Genomic DNA, 26,942 nt, shown 5'->3' on the forward strand with positions numbered 1-26,942 from the left:
AATATTGATATGTGGAACTTAAAAGTAGAGCCATGATTAGGCATTGTTAAACTGAATTATATCTCACTGTACTATCTATACATATCAATGCCTTTATTGGGTTACAGAAAATTTAGCATCTGTCATTTTAAAATACTAGTCTTATCCTGTTTCCTGAATTAGTCCTGATTTCTTTTGACAAGAATCTAATGTTGAACACTGAACACTGGTTTCTTCTATGGTGTAGTTTTAATAATGGAACAAAAATCTTTTGACTCAAAAAAAAATCTTTGGACTCAATTTTCAGTGACCATTCTTTACCCTTGAAATATTAGAAAGACTTTAATTTCTTTGTTCCTGGTATGAGTTTAAAAAGCTGTGGAAATACAAGTCTATTCACTTAAGACACTTTAAACCATTGAGCTATATTTAATTTGATGATGTCTTGCCAAATCATTTTATGACCACTTCTTTTCAGGAGTAGAGCTAGAGTAGGAGAGAAAGTATTCATTTTTTCCCCTTTGAGTACAATACAGATTCAAGAGGATATAGAATGTGGTTAAATCAATTTTATATCCAGTAGTTTAGTATTGTCTGTCAGATTTTGTTTATATTCCCATGATTAATTCTTAATTTTTATTTTATGGAATTTATTGGGGGTAGCATTGGTTAATTAAATTATGTAGGTTGCAGGTACACAGTTCTATAACACATCATCTGTATATTGTATGTTCACCACCCCAAGTCAAGTCTCCTTCCATTGCTCCCACTGCCCCCCTTTCCCTCTGACATTCACCATCCTACTATCTGTGTCCATTAGTCTTTTCTCTACTTTGCTTAATCCCGTGACTCTTCTCACCCAGCTCCCAACCCTTTCCTCTTTGACAACAGTCAGTTTGTTCTCTGTATCCATGAGCCTGTTTCTGTTTTGTTAGTTTATTTTGTTTATTAGATTCCACACATAAGTGAAATCATATGGTACTTGCCTTTCTCTGACTCACTTATTCCACTTAGCATAATACTCTCCAGGTCCATTTATGTTATCACAAAAGGTAAGATTTTCTTTTTATGGCTGAGTAGTATTCCATTGTGTAAACGTAGCATAGCTTTTTTATCCACTCATCTACTGATGAGCACTTGAGCTGCTTCCAAGTCTTGGCTGTTGTAAATAATGCTGCAATGAACATAGGGGTGTATGTATTCTTTTGAATTAGTGTTTTGGGTTTCTTCATATATATTCCAAGAAGTGGAATGACTGGGTCAAAAGGCAGTTCTATTTTTAAATTTTTGAACTACCTACATACTGCTTTCCACAGTGGCTATACCAATCTGCATTCCCAATAACAGTACACTAAGGTTCCCTTTCTTCCACATCCCCACCAGCACTTTTTTGCTGATTTATTAATGATAGACAGTTTGGCAGTGTGAGGTGATATACCATTGTGGTTTTAATTTGCATCTCTCTAATGGCTAGTGATGCTGAGCATCTTTTCATATCTATGAGCCATTTGTATGTTCTCCTTAGAGAAGTGTCTATTCAGGTCCTTCGCCCATTTTTTAAGTGGATTATTTGTCTTCCTGGTGTTAAGTCATATAAATTCTTTATAAATTTTGTATATTAACCTCTTATCAGATGTATCATTGGCAAATACATTCCTCCATTCACTGGGTTGTCTTATCATCTTGTTGATGGTCTCCTTTACTGTGTAAAAACTTTGTAGTTTAATGTAATCCCATTTGTTTATTTTTTTTCTTATTTCCCTTGCCCGAGGATATGTATCAGAAAAGATATAGCTACAAGAAATATCTTTTTACTGCCTATGTTTTCTTCTAGGATTTTTAAGATTTTGAGTCCAACATTTAAGTCTTTATTCCATTTTAAGTTTATCCTTGTGTATGGTGTTAAGAAACTGGTCTGGTTTTACTTGCTTGCACTCTCTGTCCAATTTTCCCAACACCGTTTATTGAGTAAACTATCTTTAACTGATTGTATGTATTTGCCTCTTTTGTCAAATATTAATTGACTATAAAGGTGTGGATTTATTTCTGGGCTCTCTGTTCTGTTATACTCATCTATATGTCTGTTTTTATACCCATACCATGCTGTTTTGATTACTATGGTCTTATAATGTAGTTTGATATCAGGTCATGTGATTCCTCCAACTTTGTTGTTCTTTCTCAAGATTGCTATTGCTCTTTGGGGTCTTCTGTAGTTCCATATAAATGTTTGCAATATTTATTCTAGTTTTGTGAAATATATCATTGATATCTTGATAAGAATTGCATTGAATCTAAGATTACTTTGAGTAGTATGGACATTTTAATGATGTTATTTCTTCCTATACATGAACATGATATATGCTTCCACTTGTATCTTCTTCAATTTCTTTCTTCATTGTCTTATAATTTTATAAGTACAGGATGTCCTTGGTTAAATTTATTCCTAGGTGTTTGTTTTTTTTTTGATGCAATCATAAATGCGACAGTGTTCTTACTTCCCCTTCCTGATAGCTCATTATTGGTGTATAAAAATGCAACTAATTTCCAGATATTAATTTTGTGTCCTTCTACGTTACTGAATTCATATCAATTTTAGTATTTTTTAAAAACTTTTATTGTTATCCTATTAGTTGTCCCATTTCTCCCCCTTTGCTGTTCCTATACCCTTCTCTCTCTCTGCCCAGCCCACCCTCCCACTTCCACAGTAAATCCCCACGCTGTTGTTTATGTCCATGCGTCATTCATACATGTTCTTTGACTAGTCCCTTTCCCTTCTTTCCACCATTATCTCCCTCTTCTCTCCTCTCTGGTCACTGTCAGTCTGTCCCATGTTTCCATGCCTTTAGTTCTATTTTGCTCTTTAGTTTCTTTTTGTTCATTGTATTCCTTTTATAGGTAAGATCATATGGTATTTGTCTTTCACCAACTGGCTTATTTCACTTAGCATAGTGTTCTCCAATTCTGTCCATGCTGACTCAAAAGGTAGGAGTCCATTCTTTCTTTCTGCTATGTAGTATTCTAAAATCTTTAGGGTTCTCTCATGATAACTTTTTTTACATCCCATTTAATTAATGATCTTTTGAGAAGTAAAAAGGATTATGTAATTTACTGACCTCATTGAATTGTAATTTATTATATAACTAGCATTTAAGCCACTCTAGCAATAGTTACAAGTATTAGGATTTGTTGGCTGAATGATACCATGGAAACAAAAAAAAATGAGAGCTGTAATATGGTATTTTAATTCAATAATGAAGGTTTTGCTAAACCAATATATCATATGTACAGGGTATTATAAAAATTCTTAATTGTTCATAAATTACAGCATCCATATTTTACCATTCACTCAACTAAATTTTCTAGAATAGGTGATAAGAGATAGCAAATTGCCAATATGTATGTACATATATAGTTTAGTTTTAACAACAAAAATCTTTTGACTTAGTTTTTGGTGACTATTCTGTACCCTTGAAAGATTAGAGAGACTTTAATCACTTTGTGATTACACTCATCTGCTTCTGGTGAGTTGAAGAGACAGAGAACATTATTTTGAATGATAGAGAGGAGGTTAGGAAGAGAAGGCTAAGAAATGGACCCTAAAAAGTATCATCTTTTCCACTTTCCAAAGGTATAAGGATTATGTAATTAATCACTGCCATGAATCTGTTTAGAGTAGAGCTATAGAAGGGTATAGGAAGCCTTTATAAAAATAAGTTTGATAATTGATAGGATCCAAATTGTTTGATATGTGGCTAGCCTAATCAAATAGTAACTTGTGGTATTATTTGGGGAGGCTTATGGAAGTTTCTTTGAATATCACATTTAACAAAATATTCATGTATATGCCATTTCTTTTCAGATAACTATAGCAGTAATGTTTTGTACATAATATTTTACACTTTACAAAATGTTCTTAGTTACTTTAATCCTAACAAAAACTCTATAAAGTATTTATCAGTAAAAATGGTGATTTACATTTCAGTTATTTGCCCAAGGTTTTGAAGTTAGTAAATTACTGTGTGCATACCAAATCTTTGGGCACCAAATCCACTTTTTTTTTCAATTTTCCTTCATTATTAAATTTCCTGATTTATAATCCCTAACCTGAATGAAAATGGGTATGGGTAAATTAAATCTGTAGGACTGACAAGAAACAAAAACACAGCTTCAGCATTAATTGTCCTGCTAAGTCAATTGAATTCTACTGAGTGGCCATAATAAGCAAAAGAATAAGGCAGACCCCTAATTGTTCAGCAGATGTTAAGATACTGCTGGTATCCTACAACATGATGATTGAATCCCTGAGTAAATGGGCTGAATAAAGCAGTAAATGGTGCTTCTATTTTTCATCAATTTTAAGCAAACCTGCATCCTGCTAACTGCCACGTCAATGATAATATTGGCAGATACAAGTAAAGACAAGACAATGGTTTATCCAAATAGAATTTATCAAGGTCAACAGAGACAAAGATGTGAAAGGAAGGTGTACATTTTTCTGGGCTAACAAAATGAAAGATGATAATATTTTGGTGAATTCCAGCATTGTCAAGTCTAACAAGTGGAAAAAGGAGGAAGAGCAGCCTCCTAGACATTAGTGATATACTACATTCCTGTTTTTATATGTGCTGTTTGGAAACCCAAATGTTCTCTTTTACCCAGAGTTCTTCAAAATTAATCTTCTGTTGATTTTTCACAATGTAGAGATTGGTCATGATGTACATTGAAATCTCTCATATAAGTAGATTAGTTATCTTTTGTTTATAGATACTGTCTTATTTCACCAACTACTACTTTTATGTTATTACATTAAATTGGTAGTTTTGTGAAACAACTTTACAATTTAGTTTATTATATGAGAAAATAATTATGTTACAGGTATCACAGTATTTGTCAAATATACCAAAGCATGAATTTGAGCCTGTGGCTAAATGTTGAGGACCTTTTGCCTCAATTTTCTGGATATTTCATGCAAAAATAGTTTCTAAGAAATGAAATTATATGAGTAATAACTATATATAGCAATAGTCTCAAGATAAGTGCAAGTAATATTATTTCTTATGTCTTATAATTTTAACTGGAATTTTAAAAGCAGATATGATTTTATTATGCTTTTTAAAAATATTTACTCTGAGTATGTTGACATTTTTAAAAATTGTATTGCTTTGGAAGTCTAATTGATGTTATGGATTTTGAGGTTTGATCCTGTTTATTCATATTCTATATACCCAAGATGACAAATAATAGTTTTAATTCACAGCAATGGTATATGGTAATTTATAAGTTAATTGATAAAATTGTCTATTCTTACATGTTTAAACTTCAGTCAGATTCAGAGTACTTCCAATTTGATGCAATACACCTAGTGAAATATTTTTTCCACTGCGCAAAACAGTTTTTGAACTTGTCGATTTTGATGCCTTTTAGTGCTTCTGATGTTTTTGGTTTCACTTCTTCCATATCGGCAAAATATCTCCCTTTGAGGACTTTTCTCAACTGGGGAAACAAAAAAGAGACACTCAGGGTTAGATCAGGTGAATAAGGAGGGTGGATGTGGGGGGTCACACTGTTTTTGGTCAAAAACTGCTGAACACTCAGCGTGGTATGAGCCGGTGTGCTCATAAATCACCCATCACGAAATGGATAAAGGTATTGAAAGAGCCTTAAGAAAAATTTCACTGAAGCTGAATGCAGCCTCTCACAATAACACCAGCTAGTATACTGATACAGATTGGTTCCTAGAACACTCACCTAGCAGGGGAAGCCTATACTTTAAGGAGCCCACCCTCCAGAAGATAATTCTGGTTTTGGGGTGTCTTCCCTTGTATGCATGAGTGAAGCAATGTAGTTAGTATCATTAGGATTTGAGAATTTCATGCTAGGGGTCATTCTGCCTTGAACTTTTCACTCATCCGTAAGAGTGTTTACCTTACCCTTTCTTTTATGAAAGATATTAGTAGGGAAAATATTCTTCCTGATGGTGCATGGATGGAAGGCCACTGTTACTCCCAACTTCTTATTCCTAGGGCCTGTCCCTCCAGGTATGGTGTTACTGTTATGACTTAACATGTTCAATTGCAATGAATCCCTTAGACATTTTTAGTGGTCTACTGAAAAATCAGCATTTATCATCTGATAAATTTCATTTTTGATCTCACATGTAATAGTACCACAACCTCTGCCTTTCACTTTAATATGGTTTTTATTTTTGTTTTTCTTGGCTTGATTTTTATTTCATGATACATGCTCTCATGTAAATACCAATGTTAATGAAGAAAGGATTCATTTGGTATATAGAAATATAAACCTTATTATCTCTTCTTTTGAATGTTTTATGATTATTTAAAATGTTAAGAGGGAATTCTGGGTTTCTTTTTGTGAAAGTGTACACTTGCCTATAGATAACAATATATTTTTCCAGTGTGGTAAAAATATCCTGAAGAATATCTATGAGGAAAACTAAGAGGATAATTGAATATAAGAATTTGCATCTGAGAAGTTAAATTAATTTTTTCCATGCAAAGTCATTATGTAAATGACACCTTTTCTCTGTAACAGTGGCAGGAAGAGCTAAAGATCCGACAGAAAGAAGATGTAATATGTGAGGCCAAAGAACGAGAAGATAAAAAGTTAGAGGAAAAAAACCACTTCATGGAAATTATGAAGAGAAGAGAAGAGAAGCTACACAAGAAAACCAAACCCTATGAGCTTCCTCCTAGGATTGAAGTAATTGCATTAGAAAAGAAAATGACCTCCCCAAATTAAGACCCATATGTCAGAAATTCATTGAATGAAAAAGACCAAGATAGGTACATCTTAGGAAAAAGTTCTTCTAATTAATGGGAAGCTACCTCTTAGAAAAGAGTTGTTACCCTGGTACAGACTCTGTAATGGTCGTATCTTAGCCTTCAATTAATAGTTAGCTCTTAATCATATTTGAGTGAAGTGATTTTACCAATTAAGCATTTTTAAGAGTACAGCTAGACTTTTTGTAATTTACTCTTATCTTGTGATCATACAGCATACTTAATCAATGGTTCTTAGGGCATTGATATTCATCGGACAGTTCAATGGAAATGAATTGCTAATTTTTATTGAGTCACATATAAGATTTCTTGAAAACAGAATGAGCATTAACTGGTACTCCTATAATAATTATTATACAAATAAAAGAAGCAAGGAACCTGCTTGGATTTGTATTTCATAGTCAATCTGTGTGCCAAATTAAACCATATGTCAGAAGCTGTAATTTGATAAATTACTATTTGTAAATAAATCTGGATGGGCCAGTCATCTCAAAATGAGTTGCACTTTAGCATATACCAGAGGAGACTCTTGAGACAGTGATTTTACTTTGTCAGATAAGTTTATGAGAATGGATTTAGGTGGTCCTGGAAGGTAAAGATGTACTTACTGATAATCTAATCAGGACTTATCTTAAAAATTTCAATTCACTTCATCTGATGCCCTTAGCCTATGGGTAAGAGTAGTGGGGTAGGGCTCCTATGATGTCGTACACTCTTTTTCAGAAAAATATAGATAATAACCACACCTCAGTTTTGCATAGGTGACTTGGTGATACTCAAGAGACAGGTACTTTATTGAACATGCCAAACTCAGATGACTACCAGGTCAGGAAGGTAACATAAATTAGTGATAGGGACTATGGAAAACCTACTCTCTCCAAAGAAAGTTCCCATCAGCTGCCGTATTCTGCAATGTAGGTCCAGTATTGTAGGATCATTCAGTCTTTCAAAAAGAACACCTCAAATGGGATTATTTTTAAAATAAAAGTTACTAAATTTCAAAATATTGGCAACTAACTATAAAAAACTCACATAATTTGGGGTTAAATTTGAAACATGGATTACAAGTTTTGACTTGTATTATGTTAATTCAAATTATCATTTTTAAAATTTAAGGTAACAATATATGGTATGAATGTGAGGGAAGGAGATCTTCCCATTTTGATTCCCCATAGAGATTATATTGCTCTCAAATCTTTTGTCTCATTCTTGTCTCCTCAATATGTAAGTCCTCAGATACACTATCTCCCAATGCACCTAACTACCTTCATCAATCTTTGCTTTCTTCACATGTAAAAAGAAATCTACCCTACAGAAGGACAGTACTCTGTTTTCTCTGAATTCCATCCATTCCAAAGTCTTGCTCCATCAACTAATCACTGTTGACCTTGGAAGTCCCTTCTCATCACTCACTTCTAATCGTACAGGTCTCAATTTTCTACCATCCTTCCATCCAAAGTACTCTCTCCTTAAGGTCCACAGTGAGATGTCTCACCAAACCCTGGCTTCTTTTTTAACACATAGTCCTTCTATTTTGTTGTAAGAAATGGAACCACTGGGTTATAGGTTGTGAGGAAGGATTCTGTAGATCAAACAACTTCAACAAATCCTGCTGTTTTAGAACCTACCATGTTTTAGAAACCTGGTGCCTCCAATTTTCGAACTTCTCTGATATTGTGAGGCATGGACTAATCTGCTCTAAGGCCTCCCCACAGTAGACTCAGGTTATTTTTTTCTCCTGTTCTGCTTAATCTCTTCTCACTTATTCACTTTCTTTCTAATTTCCACAATTTTCTTAGTATTTTCAGTGTGCTACCATTGTCTTTACTTCTTATGGATTTAGCTGTTTTTAATAATCTTTTGTCTATTATAGTCATGGAGATTTGGGGGGAAGCTAACAAAAAAGAATATACCTTTAAACAGGCATACATATAAAGAATGTATATATTTAAAAGTATATGCATATAAAGGTATAAGAATTCTTATTAATCATATCTATAAATAGATGATAGATAACTTTATTCCTAAATTATTCTCTAAAATGATTTATTGTTATTCTTTAAAATTCTTAAAGTTTGGCAACACACACCTGTTGTAGTTTTCCTCCTATGTCCTGGAATATTAGCAACAACCAGGGCTTATAAATTTGTGTTCAAATTCTACTTGTGCCTCCTGCTAGTTTGAAACATAGGGCAAGTTACTGAACCTGTCTGAGCCTCAGTTTACTCATTTATGAAATGGGTACTATATATATATATAGTGGTATATATATATATATATAAATAGTGGTATCAGTCAGAAGCTAATCAGGAAAATGGAAATGTGACAGTCTTTTTTTCAAAGAATTTAGTGTAAGGAATTATTTTAAAAGGGGTTAGGGAACTGAGCAAATGAAAAGGAAACAAAGAAAGAACACAGAAACCCTAACTGCAGGAAACTGCTACCATGTCTATGCACAGGGATTAGAGAGAAAAGGGTTGGATTATGTTAGACTCCGGAAACGCGGAGGGCGCACCGCACACAGTGGGACTCCGGCCTCCAAGTGGGAGGCATTGCCCAGCGGATGCCTCTGAGGCACAATAAGGATATTTTGGGGTCCCAGAAAAAAGGAACTGGAACAAATTGGCTATTGCAGAAACCGTGCTGCCAGGAAAAGCAAGAAAACAGGAAGAATCCAGTTCGTTCTCCCCGTCCTGGAATGCGTCCTCCCGTGCTCCTGTCCCAAGCACTGCAAGGCAGGGCGAAGGAGAGAGGCTTTGGTGCTGAAAGGCACAGGTTAAATAACGTCAAAAAATGTAAAGCTCAGTGCCTAGGACATATTAGATCATGCAATAAATTCAATTTGCCTATTTCCCCTCTGATTTTAGGCCCTATTTTCTGCTTCATATGCAAGCTTTCCTGGGGGCCGGGGTGGGGGCGCTTGGAATAAAGCATCACCTTTTAAATTAGTGTAAAAATGTAAATGGCTTAAAAAGAAACTTTTACTACAACATCTTTATAACAGAGATTAACCTTTAATTCTTCCAATAAGTACTTAACTCAACTGGAACTCTGCTCTTTGTAATGTACTCTTAGTATAATTTTGCCTCAAAATTCACAAAGGTTTCTATGAGCCTCAGGCTGAGTTGGGCACCAGAGAGAGTTTTTAAACGACTTTCATGTTGTTCAGCTTATGGTTTCTCAGCCTTAGTTATTTATTTTCCCAGACTTCCCACTTGAACTTGGTTAGAGGGAGAAGGAGGAGCAGAAAGATACTGCATGCCTATTTATCCTCTGCAGCTCTTACTCATCTGTAAATGTCCCTGCACAGAAAGTGTTAAGCTATCTCAAGTCTAAATTCTTCTCTGTCTGAAATTTGTTTCTATGCTACTTTACACTCCCTTTATTTCCATTTTAAAGAACAAACCTAGGTCTTCCTACATTCATTTATTATAAATTCTTTATAGATTTTGCTTAGCATCCACCAAAGCAACATTTTTTTTTTGCACAAGCTATATTACAGAATTTTTACCTTATTAAGAAGAAAATATTTGTAGGAATTTTAGTGAGTTTCACTAGGTATTGGAAATTAAAAGACATATATTAGGTGACAAAAGGGAGGGAAGATAAATTGTAAATTCTGAGTAACTGAAACATAAAAGTAAGCATGTTTTTCCAGCACAATTAGAAAAAAAAAATCAAAAAATTCACAAAGATTTGCAGGTCATGACAAAGAGAAATTTAAGGAAGAAACTACTCAAAATAAATATCTGCCTTGTGGACGTGAGTGCAGGTTATTGGGGAAAAGGACCTGCAGAGTAGTAGAAAAAGAGCTCACAGCAACAATTATAGAAACTTGATAGTAATGTTTACAGTTTTAATACAAGTAACCGATTCTTCTGCTTTTTATCAGTAAAAATCCTGTCTGGGACATATGATTATAACTACTAGTTGATTTGAGTGACCTTTCTCACTTAAAATTTTTTTTCATATCAATAAATCCAAAGAAACTTACAATGTATAAGTGTCACTGGTGGGCACAAATAACCAGATTCTTGGTGATCGAGGACAAAAAATTGAACCAAACACATAGCGTTTACAGCAGAAAGCAAGAGAAAGCAGATTTATTAAGCCACACAGAACATGGGAGCAGGCCAACGCTGAGCAGAGCGGAGCAGAGCGGAGCAGAGCAGAGCAGAGCCTAACAGACCTGACCTCAGGGGCTAGAGGGCTTTTATTCTTTTAGGTCTCCCCTGGCTAGTTTCAGCAGGCTTTTATTGCACGTGTACGAGTAGTTATATTACGTTAAAGTAACTGCACATGTGATCTCCCATGATTTCCTTGATTGGCCACCAGGAAGGGGTGTCCCACAATGATAATGTATTATAATGCCATTGTAATTGAGCAGGGGTCATGTAGCATCTGCACAGGTGCATTCCTGATTCACTAGAAATTCAGTGCTCTTCCAGAAAGTGGGAACTATAAGTCTTAGAACAGGGTCTCAGTCCTTTATCGATGTTCTTTATCTTAGCCCTGGGGCACCTCTGGAGTTTCCTCCTTCCTGACTATCTTCTGTCTCCTAAATAGTAAATACAGTTCCTTCATCCCATATATCACCATAACCTTTCCACTTTGTCTGTACCACATGGTCCATAGCCCCTGGCTATGGTATTTTGAGCTGGATAACTATTTAATGTGTGGGAGAGGGGGCTTTCTGTGCACTTTCATGGTTAGCATCTCTGGTCTCTACACACAAAATGCCAATAGCGACCCTCTCCCCACTCCTCCCCCAATCAAAGGTCCCAGGAGCAACTGCTCCTGGTTGAGATTGATTTTTCTATAGTTTTAGTGACTTTGACTTTCAAATTTCATAGTTAACTTTTTGGTAATTGCTTGGTAAACTGCTCATGCATTAAAGCTCTGTTTTGGTCAGCTAGTGATTCCCAATTAAAATCACAATAGGTCTCAGGAAGCCTCTTCATTCCTCCTCACATCTCCATTTACTTAAGTGGCACCAGGAACCAGGAACCAGAGCACCCCTATTTGTTTTCTACTGGATTAGTTGATGACATTTATCACCTCCCGCACTGTGGGCTGAAGACAAAGAGAGAGGCAAGAAAACCTGCTCTGACGGTGCCTTGTGCAGAGAAGACACGTCTAGCAGCACATTCGGCCCACACTGCGCTTTACAGCCTTAGGTTTGTCCCTTGAGACAAAGTGTAAGGCTCCTTGTGCTAATTCTAGCTATTTTCTCTGATGTGCAGGATATGTTTGGAAACTGAGAGTGAAACTCACTTTAAATTATCATCTTCTATAACATAAATTCATATATTTATATAGTTTTGCAAATTCTGTTGATGATTTGGTTACTTTTGAGCTACATGCATTTTTCATAGTGACATAGATTTCAAGGATAATTTGGCTTTCATGTTATTCAAGCTTACTTTTTCCTCTAATCATTTTAGCTAAGGGACCTATTTACATAATACCTAGTGCCTTGTTATTTTTTATTCCTGCTTCATTGAGAAGCCAAAAATGAAAAGACATGCATTTCCAAAACATTTTTTTTAATTGAAAGATCCTTATGGTATCCATAGTGAAATTTCCCAAGATAATCCTATTTTCAAAAAGGAAGATTCTCTTTTATGAATTAATAAATAAGGTAGAGGTTAAGCATTTCAGAATCACCAGTGCAACTTTTTTTGTAATACATAGTCAGACTATTGCAATCCAGTGATGCTTTGAGTATCTATATTTACTCTCAAGTGTCTAAAAGGACATTCATTATTTTATTTCATTGGAAAATTGAATTTCAATAAATGCCATATTCTCAGGCTGATTGACCATAGGGTAGCTTCCTGATAGGTCCAATTCAACTGAAAGCCAAAGAAAGAGAAATATAATGCTGAGGCATTGCCTTTCAATTAAGATAAACCACCATTGCTCTTTCTTCATACCTGGTTTAGGGAGGAGGGTAAAGAGAAGCCAAACACTCAGTTATTCTTTAATGGACCAAATAATAAATGTTTGACGTCCCCTGAAAGGGAACTTGAAAACCAATTAAAAATCTTGCAGCCAACACTTCCCTCCTCCTGAGAGTAGGAAGATGATAAGAGAAATGAGATAGCATATAATATGTTCATTCCAGAAGAGATTTCAGAATTATCTGAAGCTCTCATTTTACAGATGAGAAAACTGAGCACTTGCAGTTCACAAAGTTCAACAGAAGATATCTATTAGCTCATCCAATGCAACAAAACTATGAAGTAGGTAACAGTATTTCCCTTGAGTCATGAGGAAACAGAGGCTTTTAGAAGTTAATGTGCTAAAATGTCACTTAAGGATGAAGGTCTGTGAGCTTCTAGGCACTATACTACATACCTGCAGAGATTTGCCAAAATAGCAGTAATCAGGAATAGTACCCAAAGCCCCAGCTTGGAGTTCTGCCTTTGGTAACATGATACTGTTTTGAGGCTATCTCCGCCCAAACATATAATGCAATTTATGAATATACACTGACAGTATAGAAGTAAAATCGCAAGTATATAAAGTAGATTTCATAATGCAGTTTTAGGTGAGTTCTCAAAGAAACTGGAAAGTTAAAATTCTTAAAAAGTTTGACAATTCATGAAATATATGTGAAATCATGATGGTTTGTAGGAATCATTCAGGAGTGAATAATAAGATGCTACTCTGTATTCATCCCCATTATATAGTTATGATTATGATGGTTTGAAAAAAAAATACATGGTATCTGGGAAGCAGAAGTGTAACCAATAGGAAAACATTTGGCTGTGCCATTTTTGTGTCCACTGAAGAGTCTTCAATTCAGGCAAATTTTTTTTTCTGTTCCTTGACTCTATTTAATTGATGTGTTACATTTTTGTCAACTAGACAGTTTTTGATACTTGAAGAAAATCAGTTTTTGGAGAGGATTTTGGTAATAATTGCAGCTAGAAGTAAGTTCCAAATAATTCAAAAGGCAAGCTCCTATTTCTAAGTCTGTACCACTTCTTTATCAATATATGCTGTAATTTTTAACATCATCTTACCTCACAAGAACAATGAAGGCTTTATTTAACACAACCTATGAAAAGTAAAATGGAATATTAATGCCAAGGTTGTAGATGCAGACTTATCTGTTCCTTCTGCAATGGCAAAGCAGCATTTGGGAAGTGAAGAGGATACTGAAACACAGATTTACAAAGATTGTCTTGTATTTTCTTACCTTTTGCTATGAGTCTGAAGCTTGTGTTTCTCATTCACTTGCCTCCTTAAAACCACTCTAGACAAATGAATATCATCCCAACAGTTTTAAGAAAGAAGGACAGTAGGCAGAGAAGTAGGCTTGGTGATGATGTGACGGTGATGGTGATGATGATGATAAAAGCCAGCATGTATTGAATCCTTATGTCTTACTATGGATTAAACACTGAGTTAATGCTTTCCATTTAATAATTTTTCACAACTCTGGGCATATGGATTATTATCATCTTCTCCTAAATAAGGCACTAAGGCCCAGAGAGGTTAATTAACTTGTTTAAAGTTGCACAGCTAGGAAGTGACCCCTTTTTAAAAAAAATAATTAATTAATTAATTATTTCAAATACATTTGTCTCTGCCTTCCCCCCACCACTTTCCCTTGCCCCCTCGGAAGTGAACCTTTTTGAACTGGACTTAAATGACTCACAGGCCTGTGTTCTTAAGCACTGTGTTACAGTGAGTTTGCAATTATATCAGCAAGTTTAGTTAAGACTGAAGATGGGACAGTCACAAAGATGAGGAAGAAAAGGAGAGTAAACTTAAGAGCAAAGATTTTGTAATTTTGCTCAGTTACGCGTTGCTCTGACTTTACAACAGTATGTAGTCCATAGCAAGCTCTCAACATGTATTTCTAGAATGATTAAATGAATGGGTAGATGAATGACATTAAGAAGCTTTAAGATCTTTTTATAAAAATCAAAAAGCTCATATTTAGAGAAACTTGTTTGTTTAGCAGAGAAGTGAGTATGCCCTCATATCATGCACTGTTGTGCTGTGGTATACATTTCTATTATAAGTTCAAAAGGCTTGCCTATCATATATAATCCATGTGACATAAAACGTATTTTCAGACCCTTTGTAGCTGAAATTAAAGCCAGCCTTTATAATACCAGAGTCAAAATAGGAGTGAGAGAGATGCTTGAGATGGAGAATCATACTTTACAACATAAGACAAAGGTGGAGCTAAAAAATGCAATGCCCTTCACAGGTTACCTGATTTCAGGTACATTAACAGAGTCTCATATTTTTTTTCTTACAAAACAATTATTTTAAAGAGCACACTAAAGCCTTCAGAAAATGAGTTTACAAGTTTTATAAATACTGACATATTTTTGATATTAAGCAAATAATATATTGAATCCTATACATCCCTACCCCTAATTTCTCATTTGGCTTCCCAATCAGAAGCTTCCCAATCAAAAGCAATGACTAGAAAACACATACAGCAGAGTTCCTTCCATAACATGTGTCTTCCAACATGATCACTACTAGCTCACGAGACTTACAGCCCTAGAAGAGAGGAAAGGCAGGTCTTGAGGAAGAGGAGGCCCAACCCTATTCCAAGCAGATATAGAGTATAAGAGAGGTAGAAGGGATAGATTTAAGGGCACTTGATACCCTCACTACTCACTTCAAGGGATGTAGGTTGTTTATAAACATCCAGAGAAATAAGGAGCCTGAGCACATCAGATTAGTAACATCAACTCCTGCATTGTTGGGGAACTGGAAAGTTGGGAACTTGAAGGGAGAGAGAGGTGTTGTATGCAGCTGTTTCCAGTGGCACAAGCAATCATTGGGGTAAGATGGGAAGCCAGGTCTCTGGTGTCAGCATATTGAGCCCCATTGCTGGCAAGGATTGGATCTACTTTAAAGCACATTAGTGCAGAAAGCACTAATCCCTTCATCCATTCTCCTGGAAGAGGCTGGGGAGGATCCAGTGGACACTGGGAAGATTTCAGGGCCCAGTCCCCTCTACCACCTTATACAGGACATACCTCTCTCCACCAGGTATTCAAATGTCATCTTAGAAAATAGGGGGAGGGGGGAGAAGGAACTGAAATGCAAAGAAGTTATTCCAAAGAAACCAATTAACATTTAAATGATCTCTTGATTGTTTACATTTGGATAGTTTTAAAACCCTTAGGCTGAGCTTCATCTTAGCCTTGCCCCAAGATAACCAGCAGAGGGAGCCTTATAAGGAAGATCCAAGTGGTTTTATAAAACCTCAAAAACAAATGTTCTCCTTATATTAAAGTGCTGTATAAAAATTAAATTTGCATCCTTGCAACATACATGTGCAATTGACATTCCAAAATGTGAATATATATGAACTTATAGATAATCTAAATAGTAATTTACCAATCTGATACTTGCATTTACTAATTCATTCAGCTAATATTTATTGACTGCCTGCCCAGTACCAGATACTCATTTAAGGACTCGAAATATATTAATGAATCAATGAACATGGCATAAAATACAGCATTCTACATATTAAAAATAACTATGTGTGTCTGTGTGTATAAAACCAGTAACAAAAATATGATATAATTTCAGACAAGAATAAGTGAAGGATAAAATAAAACAGTGCTTGGGGAAGGTCCATTTTAGAAGAGTCAGCAGGGATGACTGAAGGATTTCTGCAAAATTGGAATGAAGAGAAGGTGAGCCATGAACTTTCTGGGGGAAGAGCATTCCAGGCAGCACTGACAGCAAGTGTAAAATGCCTGGAGTTGTCATGCATATGCATACTCTGGCTGAATGTTTCTGCTGCTTCTTCCTTCCAGGCATATAGTAGCATTGTACTGTATGACACAGTTGTGTTGTGGTGGGTTGTATGGCAAATTCTGGCTGACAAATTGTGAAAGGAAATACTGTTCCACTGCTGGGTTCATGCATTTACTTGTTGGCTTGAAAACTTACAGTGTTTCTTTTTTTCCCTTCAGAAAAAGAAATAATACGGACTCCTCTCTCACCCTGAGCCCCCTTAATAAAAATGATGCATATGAAAAGACAAACCCTTAAAGTTTTAGGAGTTTGAGATTTTGGAGTTAATATATCGCTATAGAATCACCCCGACTATGCTGATGGGGTAGGAGTGAGCTTAGTATGTGGGGATGGAGAAGAGTAGACCCCAGAGCAGTGGAAGGAGATAAAATTAAAGAGGTTAAGTTTGGGCCAGATCAGGTAAAACTCTGAGAATCGCCATTGCAGGTTTAGACTTCTAACTGAGAGTGGTGGGAAATTACTGTAGCGGATGATGAAACAAACCACAGGCAAGTTTAGCCTGTTCTGTAAGGCTTTGACACTTACATTAAAACATGTAATGATTTCTTCCTTTTGAAGTTGATATGCAAATTCACCAAAAATTTAATATGCTTTGCTAAGAACATAAATTATAAAACTGTGATTTAGGAGTTGAAAAAAGTTCAACTTAATTTTTGAAACCTAGTATCTTGACTAATTTACAATAGAAAACAAGGATGGATCTAAGCACATTTACACTGCAAACAGAAATTTATGAAACATATGAAACAAACTTGATAAAGGAAAACCAAACAACAAAACTTCTTAAAATTTATTCCGCTGTATTAAGATTTTGTTGGAAAAAGATGAGTTATAAATAAAAATAAGACATGCTACATACAGAACGATGTTCTTCTTGTTTTTGTTGCTCTATTCAGGAAAGAAAATGAGTTTGGCTACTGATTTTTACTATTATACTGATACAGCAGCCTTCATTCTTTTCTTCTTGATAAGAAAGGCATATATTTGACACATCAATGGCCATGATTGCTTCAAGCTAAGCAGAGATATGGAAATGGAAATAGGGGCACGATGGAGTTCTCACAATGCGTGCACGTAGGTGTTTCGATGGTTCTCATTCACTTTGTAGCTGCCATATCAATGGCAAAGAAAATAGGTTTTGATTGGAATTGGCAGTAGCTTTCTTCTAACAATATTTTCAAGAGATAGGATTGCTTAGGGTTGAATTCCCAATTATTTCCTGCTTTAAGAAGCAGAATAAAACAATGACTCCAGCATTAAATGTAATTAGTTCTCTTGTTGACTTGTGTTTTTAATGTTAAAATTATATTCCTTGGTGGGAAAGATTGACAAATACCATTCTTTCTCACGTATGCACTAATAACCTTGAAAACGGAGTGGATATGTTTGACAACTTATGTCTGTCTCTGAGATCAAAGCTCTGAAGAGCTGCTCAGATCAAAGTGCTAAGGAGACAGGACACAAGATGTAAGAGGAATAATATTTTGAAAATAATTAACTAATAGAGGTTGTGGATTTTATTCTCCGCTCACATGTCATGTTCCTTTATCATCATTTAAATAATATAGTACTCAAAGGGCAGGTGGCACACCCATGTTTTTAGCCGCATTATTCACAATAGTCAAAAGGTAGAAGTAGCCTAAGTGGCCATTGACAGAAGAATGGATAAACTGAGGTTTATAAAATACAGTGGAATACAATTCAGTATTGAAAAAGAAAGGAACTCTGTCATATGCTATAACATGCATGGACCTTGAGGACATTATGCTAAGCGAAATAAGCCAGTCACAAGAACAATATCCTATGATTCCACTTCCTTGAGGCATCTAGAGTAATTGGATTCATAGAAACAGAAAATAGAATGGTAGTTGCCAGGGAGAGGGAGAAATGGGGAATTACTATTTAATCTGTACAGAGTTTTAGTTCTGTGAGATAACAGCGTTCTGAAGATTGGTTGACCCACAATGTGAATATGCTTAATGCTACTGAATTAAACACTGAAAAATAATTAAAATGGCACATTTTAGATTATGTGTATTCAACCACAATTATAAAACTGTTTTTCAGAGGGAAGGGGTGGTACTTATCACATCAAAAAGAAGAAAAAACAAGGATGCTACTTATTGATAGAAAAATTAAGAAAGTGGACATCATACCATTTAATCCCTGGAAAAGTGTGGAAAATAGAAAAGAGAAACACTGATATGAAGAGAGGTTCAGTCTCTGTGTCTTTGTTTCTTCTCTGGGGATGTGTCCTGACATAAACATCCTTGGGGCAGGGGGATGAAAATTCTGACCTGGCAGCATCAAAGTAATTGCCCTGGAGTAGAGTGGAAGGACACAAGCCTGTAGGAAAACTCCACCTCCTTTTCATCCAGCATGTCACAGGGGTGCTATCACAGCATTTGCAAGAGAGGTAGCTGGATGGATGAATCTGACACAGTACCTCTCATCCCCTATCCTTCGGGGAAGGGGAAGGGTGGATAAGGTCTGTATGCAGAGAGGGTACAGAAAGGATGCTGGTATAATGTTCCAGGAAACAGGCTACATACAGATACCATCATAGAGAAGCAGAACAGCAACCGTGATAAAGACAACATGAACTCTGAAGCCAGTCTGCCTCGGTTTTTATATCTGGTTTCTCCACCTTCTAGCTATGTACATTTGAACAAGCTATTAATTACCTCTCTGTACCTTAATTTCACTTGTCAGGATACAGTAATAATAATACCTATCTCACTTTGATGTTAGAGGATTAAAAGAATTTGTACATGTAAAAGTCCTTGTATAGCGTATTCCTCAAAAAATGTTCGTCATTACTTATTATCATTATTGTTATTATTATCAAAGGGGAATGTGAAGACAGTGATGAAATAGATATTTTTAACACTACCTAAAGAAAATAAGTCACTCACCTTTAAATAGAAGGCTGAAAGTTTCCATCTTTTGTTATCTAATTAAATATAAGTTAGGGAAAAACATCAGATAAGTTGTTGGAAAAAGATTAAATGATTAAAGGCTAATTTTTTGTACATTGAGTATAGTGTGAGTACATTTTGTATATATATATAAATATATAAATTGGTGTGTGTGTGTATAGTTCTTTAGTATTCCTAATCTGTGTGCCTGCACCTAGCATTTGTGGGACCTGGAAGGATTCAATTAGAGGTCCATATACCATCTGCATAAACACTTAATACAAGTTATGCTAATAAACTGTTAAATATACATTCTATTCATTTGCTTTGAAACTTACGCCTTCAAAATGAACTGGAAGCCAGGCCAAAATTTAAAATTATTATGGAATTCTATGCTGGCACCTGGTGGAGCAGGTAAAGTAGGTTATGTCCCATGCCTCTGTGCTGCCCCTTCTCTTCCCACCGTCCCTCACTGGCCTGTCCTGCAAGAGGCCTGATGCACGTGCATTTTGTCAGCCTAGCCCACATGATCAAACTCCACTTATAACCCTGTAGACAGGCACCCATTGCCCACCCCTCAGGCCAAGAGTTGCAGATGTCAGCAGTGTGGGCCAGCTTCATGGTACCTGAAACCTGGCTTAGCTGGGGAAGAGCATGCACTTGACCATGTCCCTTTTACTCAGTCAACTCCTTGCTCTGCAGAGAAGACCTTGGCCAGAAGACCAGAGCAGATTTGCTCATGTCCACAGACTAGAACAAGAGATCTTTGTGCCTGCATATGGGTGGCAATGTGCATCAAAAACTGATTCCAAATCCCTTAATTACAACTGGAGAGCAAAATCATTCAAAGTTAGAGACATCCCAACCCTGTAAGAGAAAGAACATATAGCAGGGGCTAAAGGATAGCCAACAGACCAACAGACAGAGGAATGGGAGTGACATAGAAGGTTATCTGAGCCTTTTCTTGAAATCAGGCATTTTAAAAAGAAAGATCATCTTCTAGAAAGAGAAGCCCAGCTCCAGTAACAGCAACTCAGGCTGTGAATATAATGACCAGGGATGCTCTATTATTCATTGATTATGAGAAGTAAATTTATTTTACATTTAACATCTTGAAATTGGAACATTTCCTATAATTGACAGTGCTTTACAATTGCCATCAGCCAACCAACAGTTGTGACGTGGCTGTCCAACATCCAACCCACAACCCACATCACCGTTTTGATCTTGTACTTAATTCTGCTTTGCCCCTCCTATATCCCAGCTTGGAGAATTTGCTTACAGTGATAGCCAGGCTTTGCTCAATGTGTTCCCACAACTCCTTCCTCAGTCCCCATTCTACTGCACACACAGCTGAAAATCAGCATAGGGATCTCTTCTGCTCTCACTCACAGACCCAAGCTGCACACTAAATATTTCTAGCTTACTGCTTTTGAAAGGTTTTTGGATTATATTGAGAAATAGGGGTTCATAGTGTATACTAAATTCAACTTAGTTTTGAATTCATCAGACCAAATCCCTTTGTGTTCCTATTGTAATTCTTCCCTCCAGCATAAATAATTCTTCTGCTTTTAACAAATCTTTGTAGCGGGTCTTCAGCTCACAAGCTTCAGATATCCTCTGATATCAATTGTAAATCTCCTGAGCTATGAATGGTCCCAGGCAGCTCTCTGCCAAGCAATCATTTTAGCTTCTGACAATCTATGGATAGCTGAAGCTACATAGATCAAAATAAGAATATGAGGCATCCTTCGTTATCTCTGCAAATCCTGCGGGAAATGAGTGTTCTATACCGAGGCACCACCAGAGGTCAGTAGGTTTGACCTAGCTGAGAGTGATGATGGTAAAGAGGGGAAAAACTAGCATTCATATTGGGGAAAAACCAGCAAATATAATTTAACACTGAGATCTATTTATCTGCCTTATGGTAGTTTAAGTAGACTTTCTAATGCTGCTCACAGTCTAAGAGATTTATTACTTAAAATTTTTCTCTGGGATTGAAATACCAAGACTGAGTTTTTCTGTTCATACTTGGGCCTTGGACCATTTTTGTAAGGAGTCAGGCCAGCAGTATATGTATGGCTTTATATCCATGAAAGGCAATCTGTACAGAATGTGCCAAAAGCACACGGTGAGTCATCTTATTTTCCTTTGCATCAAAAAATTGCAGAATTTAAACACATTAGAAGTTATCTGCTAGATTATAGTGAACAGATCCAGTGGCAGACAGAAAATATTTATTCAGTGTGCAGCTTGGGCCTGTGAGAGAGAGCTGAAGAGATCTCTACGCTGATTTTCAGCTGTGTGAGCAGTGGGATGGGGAGCAGGGGTGGGGCTGAGGGGGAAGAAGGACTACATTCAGCAAGGCCTGGCTATCACTGTAAGCAAATGCTCCAAGCAGGGAGATAGGAGAGGCAAAGGAGAATTGGGTACAAGATTAAAACAGTAATGTGGTCTGTGGGTCAGATGTAGGGCTTCTCAATGAAGTTTCCTTCTTACTTTGCCTCTTGACCACTGCTTTACCTTTCTCTCTCCACCCTTCTTTTCTACCACATTCTCTGCCTACCCTCCTCCACCATCTTACTGTCTCTATGTTTCAAAAATAAAATGCAGTAAAGTTGAATATGTGAACTTGATTTGATTTCAACATATAAATGTGTTCGAGCCTTAACTGATAATACAAAGTATAAGTTTACCTCAAAATTGCTTTTCCTTCTCTAATACCCACCCAAATTCTCTGCCTCCAGCATAGTTTCTTCCTTGCTTTCTGACCCTACTCTGTCTTGTCATAACCTCTTACTTTTATCTCTATCTCTTTTTCTTGAGTGACAAAAAGGAGCCAAAAGGTGGCACAGAATATGGTGAAAGATGGTGAAGTAAATAGAAAAACTGATGCAGATCCCATGTAGGTTTTATCTTATGTTTATCTTAATGTCTCCTTGATTTTAAACATGTACTCTTAATGAAATATTTTAATTCTTTTAGCTATGTCAAACCTAAAGTTTATTCTATTTGGGGGAATTTTTATGAAAAATAATATAAACTATGAATAAAAATATAGGTAAAGACTGTGGCAAAAGCATAAAGTCCTCTCATTTTTCTTTGTACCAAAAAACTTGCAGAATTTGAAGACATTAGGAGTCATTTGCTAGGTTATAGTGAGATTTAGTTGCATTTTCAGCTGTTCTCTGTTATCTTCTGTTAATAGGCTTCTGAAATTTTTTTTTTCAAAATTACATGTCTGCTGTTTGTAGTTTTGGTGAGACTGTCAATCAAGGTATCCTGACCTCTCCTGGGACAAGTGTCATCTACTCCAGGCCATCTTGGCATCTGAACTTTGAGTCTTGAGTTAATGCATAGCAAAAATAAAACACAAATGCCTTTTGGAGATACTGCCTATAATTAGTAGCATGTTGGTAAAACTGTCACTCACATCTGCCACCTAACTTTGCTGGGCTGCACCTGTACCTACGCTGCTGGCCTGGCTGTCTTCAGTACCCTCACTGAGCGTGGTGCCATCTCATATCCTTCTAACAAATTCCCTTTTACTTAAATTGCCTAGGTTTGTTCATATTGTTTTCAACTGAAGAAAACCAACTCCTGCAAACATTGCTGATGCAGTGAGATGGTAGATGATTTTAAAAGTAGCTACTCTGTAATATGTCTCTGATTTCCTAACTGTACAACAGTTATTTAAATGTTTATATTAAAGGTCTGAAAGAGTGGTTAAGGTAGAAGTTCATACATTGTGAGACTGCAAGAAGATGTGAAAGGTTTAGTCAGACAGCAATCGCAAGCAATGCTGGTGATCTTCTATGTGAAGAAAATGTTGGAGCAAGAAGACAGTTCTAGTATTCCTCAGTCCAGAAGGGTTTAGAACTGGGACGGCAGACTGAAATATCCATAGGGACGGAGTACTGACGCAAATGGGTGTCACCGGGGACACTGTCACTACCAGGAAGAAATACTCCAGCCCATTTCTCTTCAGCAGCTCCTTCGGTCTCTCTTTTCCATTCCCACCTCTGAAAGGGACATGTGCCCAGAAACACACTTCTTGATTCCACAGAAAACACCACAGCCAGTAGAGTGATAAAATGAAACTTGTCCTTTTCTTTCAGGGAAGCAAAAGGATTATAAGGACTCAGGCACTACACAACATGTGCCCTTTATATGCAGTAACACTTCTCTGCTCTGGCCAATTACTGCCTTGCAGGAAGGTTAGCTTGGAACTGCTACATCTTCTGATTTTTAAGTATTCAGAAATACTGATGATTTTCCTAAATGTACAATAATGTTTGTTATATATTAGCAACCAATTTGATTTTAAAATTTTGGGTTAAAATAATATTTTCAGCCCAGGAAAACAAGTGTGTATGCTATTCTTGGCCTATATCTACTAAGGAGCCGAGAAGGGATAACTGATATAGATTTGAGGCATGTAAAATACATATCAACCTCAACATTTAAGAAAACAAATTGTTTTACAAATCAAACTCATAAGCTAGAATAAGCCACCACGGTCATGGAATAAATCCCACGGGATGGTCTGACGAAATCTTGCAGGTTCAGGAGGTGAGAGGTCCTGAAGTCTTACTCTCATTTGCATGGGAGAAAGAGCAGAGGGGGAAGACTCTTCTGCTGCTGGCAGCTCCAAGGACATATTGATGTACTTTGCTGAGCCAGACAGGTGAATCATACCTGTGCTGGTGAGCGGTTAAGTCACCTCATGTTACATATAAAGATATAAATGAAAAAAAACCCTAAATATTGATACTCGAAATTTATAGGTTATTCACTTCCAATCTTAGGAGTGCCCAAAGCCAAACAAAGAATCTTGTATCAATACTAGGTTGCTTTTAGGCTACTGCATTATACTACACAGTTTACCTAGAAAAATGAACCGCTGTTTTGCCACTGAGCACATTTGAACAAAGAAGGGAACAAGATTGACAGCACTGTTCAGATCCATTAGTCAAACTATAGTAGCTTTGGACAGGTAGTTTCCAAAATACATCAGCCTCATTTACACCCAAGAGCAACAACAGACAATGGGCATTTTTCTGCAGTGACACAAGAATCACAAATACTAAGGCAGAAAGTGGTTTTTGACACACACCACTTTTAGGCAAAGGATTGGAAGTGGGAGGTGAATGACAGACTAAATATCTGTATTCCAATGATTACAGAGAAGAACGAAACAACCTGATTTACTTAGGGGCTAGATTAAAATCATTCAGGGAACAAAAGAACGCCGGCAGAAATCTACTAGTATGATAAATAGTAATTTTCTGAAAGACATGCCACACATTTCTAAATGTGTCTAAGAAAGTAAAAGATTCTGCTTGTTCCTGAAAATTTTTGTTCTAATAAATGCCTCTACACTACTTATTGATTTTAAGTGATTTGTTTCTTATACCCCAGGCATCCTGCATACCCACATTTAAAATAAACATAATTAATTTGGATTCCGGTGATATGCAACCTGAAAGTAGAAGAATTAGCTAACCTGACTTTTCCTGCGCACTGATGCCCTAAGCAGGATGTGTGCTTTATCTGTTTTTAATCTGGGTTAATCTTATGCTCCCAGGCTTCTATTATTGGGTGAAATGTGCCAGCTCTATGAAAGTAAATCTGATTACTTAATAATACAGAAAATAATATGTAATTTATTTGAACATATAATAGTAACTATGGCAGGTAATATACCTATTATCTCATTTAAATTGTAATTTTCACATCAAAATATCAACTTAATCATGACATGTCACTTCTGCTTTTACACTTGAGAACACCAAAACACAAATAAGTTATGCAAATAGCTCAATAATACACATTTTATAAGTAAGACAGTCAGAATTTGGTCTTAAGTCTGTCTCATTCCAAACTGAGTATTTTTCATTCATCTATACTGACCTATGGCAGAATGAGTGAGAGCTAACAAATGAGAGGGGAATTGCTTAAATATGATAGCACTGGTCTAAGGTAGGCAGGCCACAGGACACATAAAAAGATGTTCCTTTGTAGAAGTGCGTGCAAGGGCCTTAAGAGCAAGGATTATTTTGTGTGTATCCACATCCACCCCAAAAAGCACACAACTTAGTGGCATCTTATGCAAAACAGCCTTGTGAACATGCACTGAATCAAACAGCAGTGTCACTGAATGTAAGGAGTTCAGGTTGGGAGTGTGCACATAATTTCACAGTGGCTTCAGAATATCTAGAAAGGAAGGTCCTGGGGTAGCCATCTGATAAGAAAGGGCAATTAGAAAATTCATCTTGAATCTGCTCTTGTGTGAAAAGAAGACTAATTGTGTCTAACATGTATTGATTTGAAGTCATTTGAGGCTGATGGAAATCCAGAAGAGCTAACATGCTCCTGAGCCTACTATCCCACTCCAGTGGCTTAAAGGAAGAGCAGTCACAGGGAGAATCAGGGATGGCGGGGAGGGGAGACCAGCTATGTGGTAACGTGGAGGTGGCTTCTGGATAGGCAGTAATGAGTTCAGATTGATATTGGAAGAGGGGTGAAGTGGGTATTGTAAGGGAAACTGACAAGCCTGACAAAACCTTGACACGACTGGCATTGTCTCCAGCCACGGTGTAAAGGAAAAATCAGCAGGGAAGCCATGGTTGAGTTGGCAGTGAGAGACAAACCACTTGAGGTGGCCGGCCTTACTGAGCCTGAACAGGACTGTCATAGAGACAGATGGCTGCGCTGTGCAGCGCAGAGAGATCTGAGTAAAGCTGGGGCAAAAAAGACAGCTAAAGGGCATTTCGGCAAAGTGTGCGTCCGTCATGAGGGGATAAAGCAATACCTGTGGGAAATATGTTGTTTTATTGTTGTAAAGGGGTTGGGGCAGGGGTCTTAAACTAACTTTTCTTCATGTCTCATTTTCTTTACTGAATCCATTCTCTTCCCCCATAACTATTTTTTTTTTTAAAAACAGTAAATAAAAATATCTTGGATTTTCTATGGTTTCCTTGTCTCCTAAAAAGATGAAGTATATTTTCTGTAGGTTAGATAAAAAACTTACTGAAGTTTTAAAACAGGTTTGCAGCAGAGTTAAACAGGAGGTGAGAGGTCCTGAAGTCTTACTCTCGTTTGCATGCTACCACGGCTCAGTATTACGAAAGCCGCTTTACACCTTCCTCAGGAAGTGTCTTTATTCCTGCTGACAGCTGGATTAATGGCCGTACTCAGAAGAAAATCAACTGTCAAAAAATGTTTACCTTGTATAGTTGTCTTCTCTTTCTTTGTGCCATGTAAGCTTTTTTTGCTGAATTAAATGGTGTGTTGCTCAAGGTTCTTCATGGCAGACCACAGAACCTGTGAGATGAAGCAGAAGGGGATTAATTAAAAGGCGTAGGTAGTTCGCAGAATCTCGGGAGGGCTGAGGAAATAGACTGTAGCCAGAGCTTCTAGAATTACCTGC

General features: G+C 36.6%; 1 protein-coding gene across 1 annotated transcript in view; it reads left to right on the forward strand.

Moving 5' to 3' along the window:
• Positions 1-6,797, forward strand: part of TMEM232 (transmembrane protein 232) — a 174,938-nt gene extending 168,141 nt beyond the window's left edge. Inside the window, exon 14 of the mRNA XM_054589983.1 lies at positions 6,535-6,797. Within this exon, the coding sequence (XP_054445958.1) occupies positions 6,535-6,741 (207 nt within the window). The 3' untranslated portion in view covers positions 6,742-6,797. The remainder of the gene's footprint in view (positions 1-6,534) is intronic.
• Positions 6,798-26,942: the final 20,145 nt, after the last annotated feature.

Source organism: Pteronotus mesoamericanus, unplaced genomic scaffold (assembly GCF_021234165.1).
Source record: "Pteronotus mesoamericanus isolate MK-2021 breed Mesoamerican mustached bat unplaced genomic scaffold, CSHL_Meso_final scaffold_167, whole genome shotgun sequence".
NCBI lineage: Eukaryota > Metazoa > Chordata > Mammalia > Chiroptera > Mormoopidae > Pteronotus > Pteronotus mesoamericanus.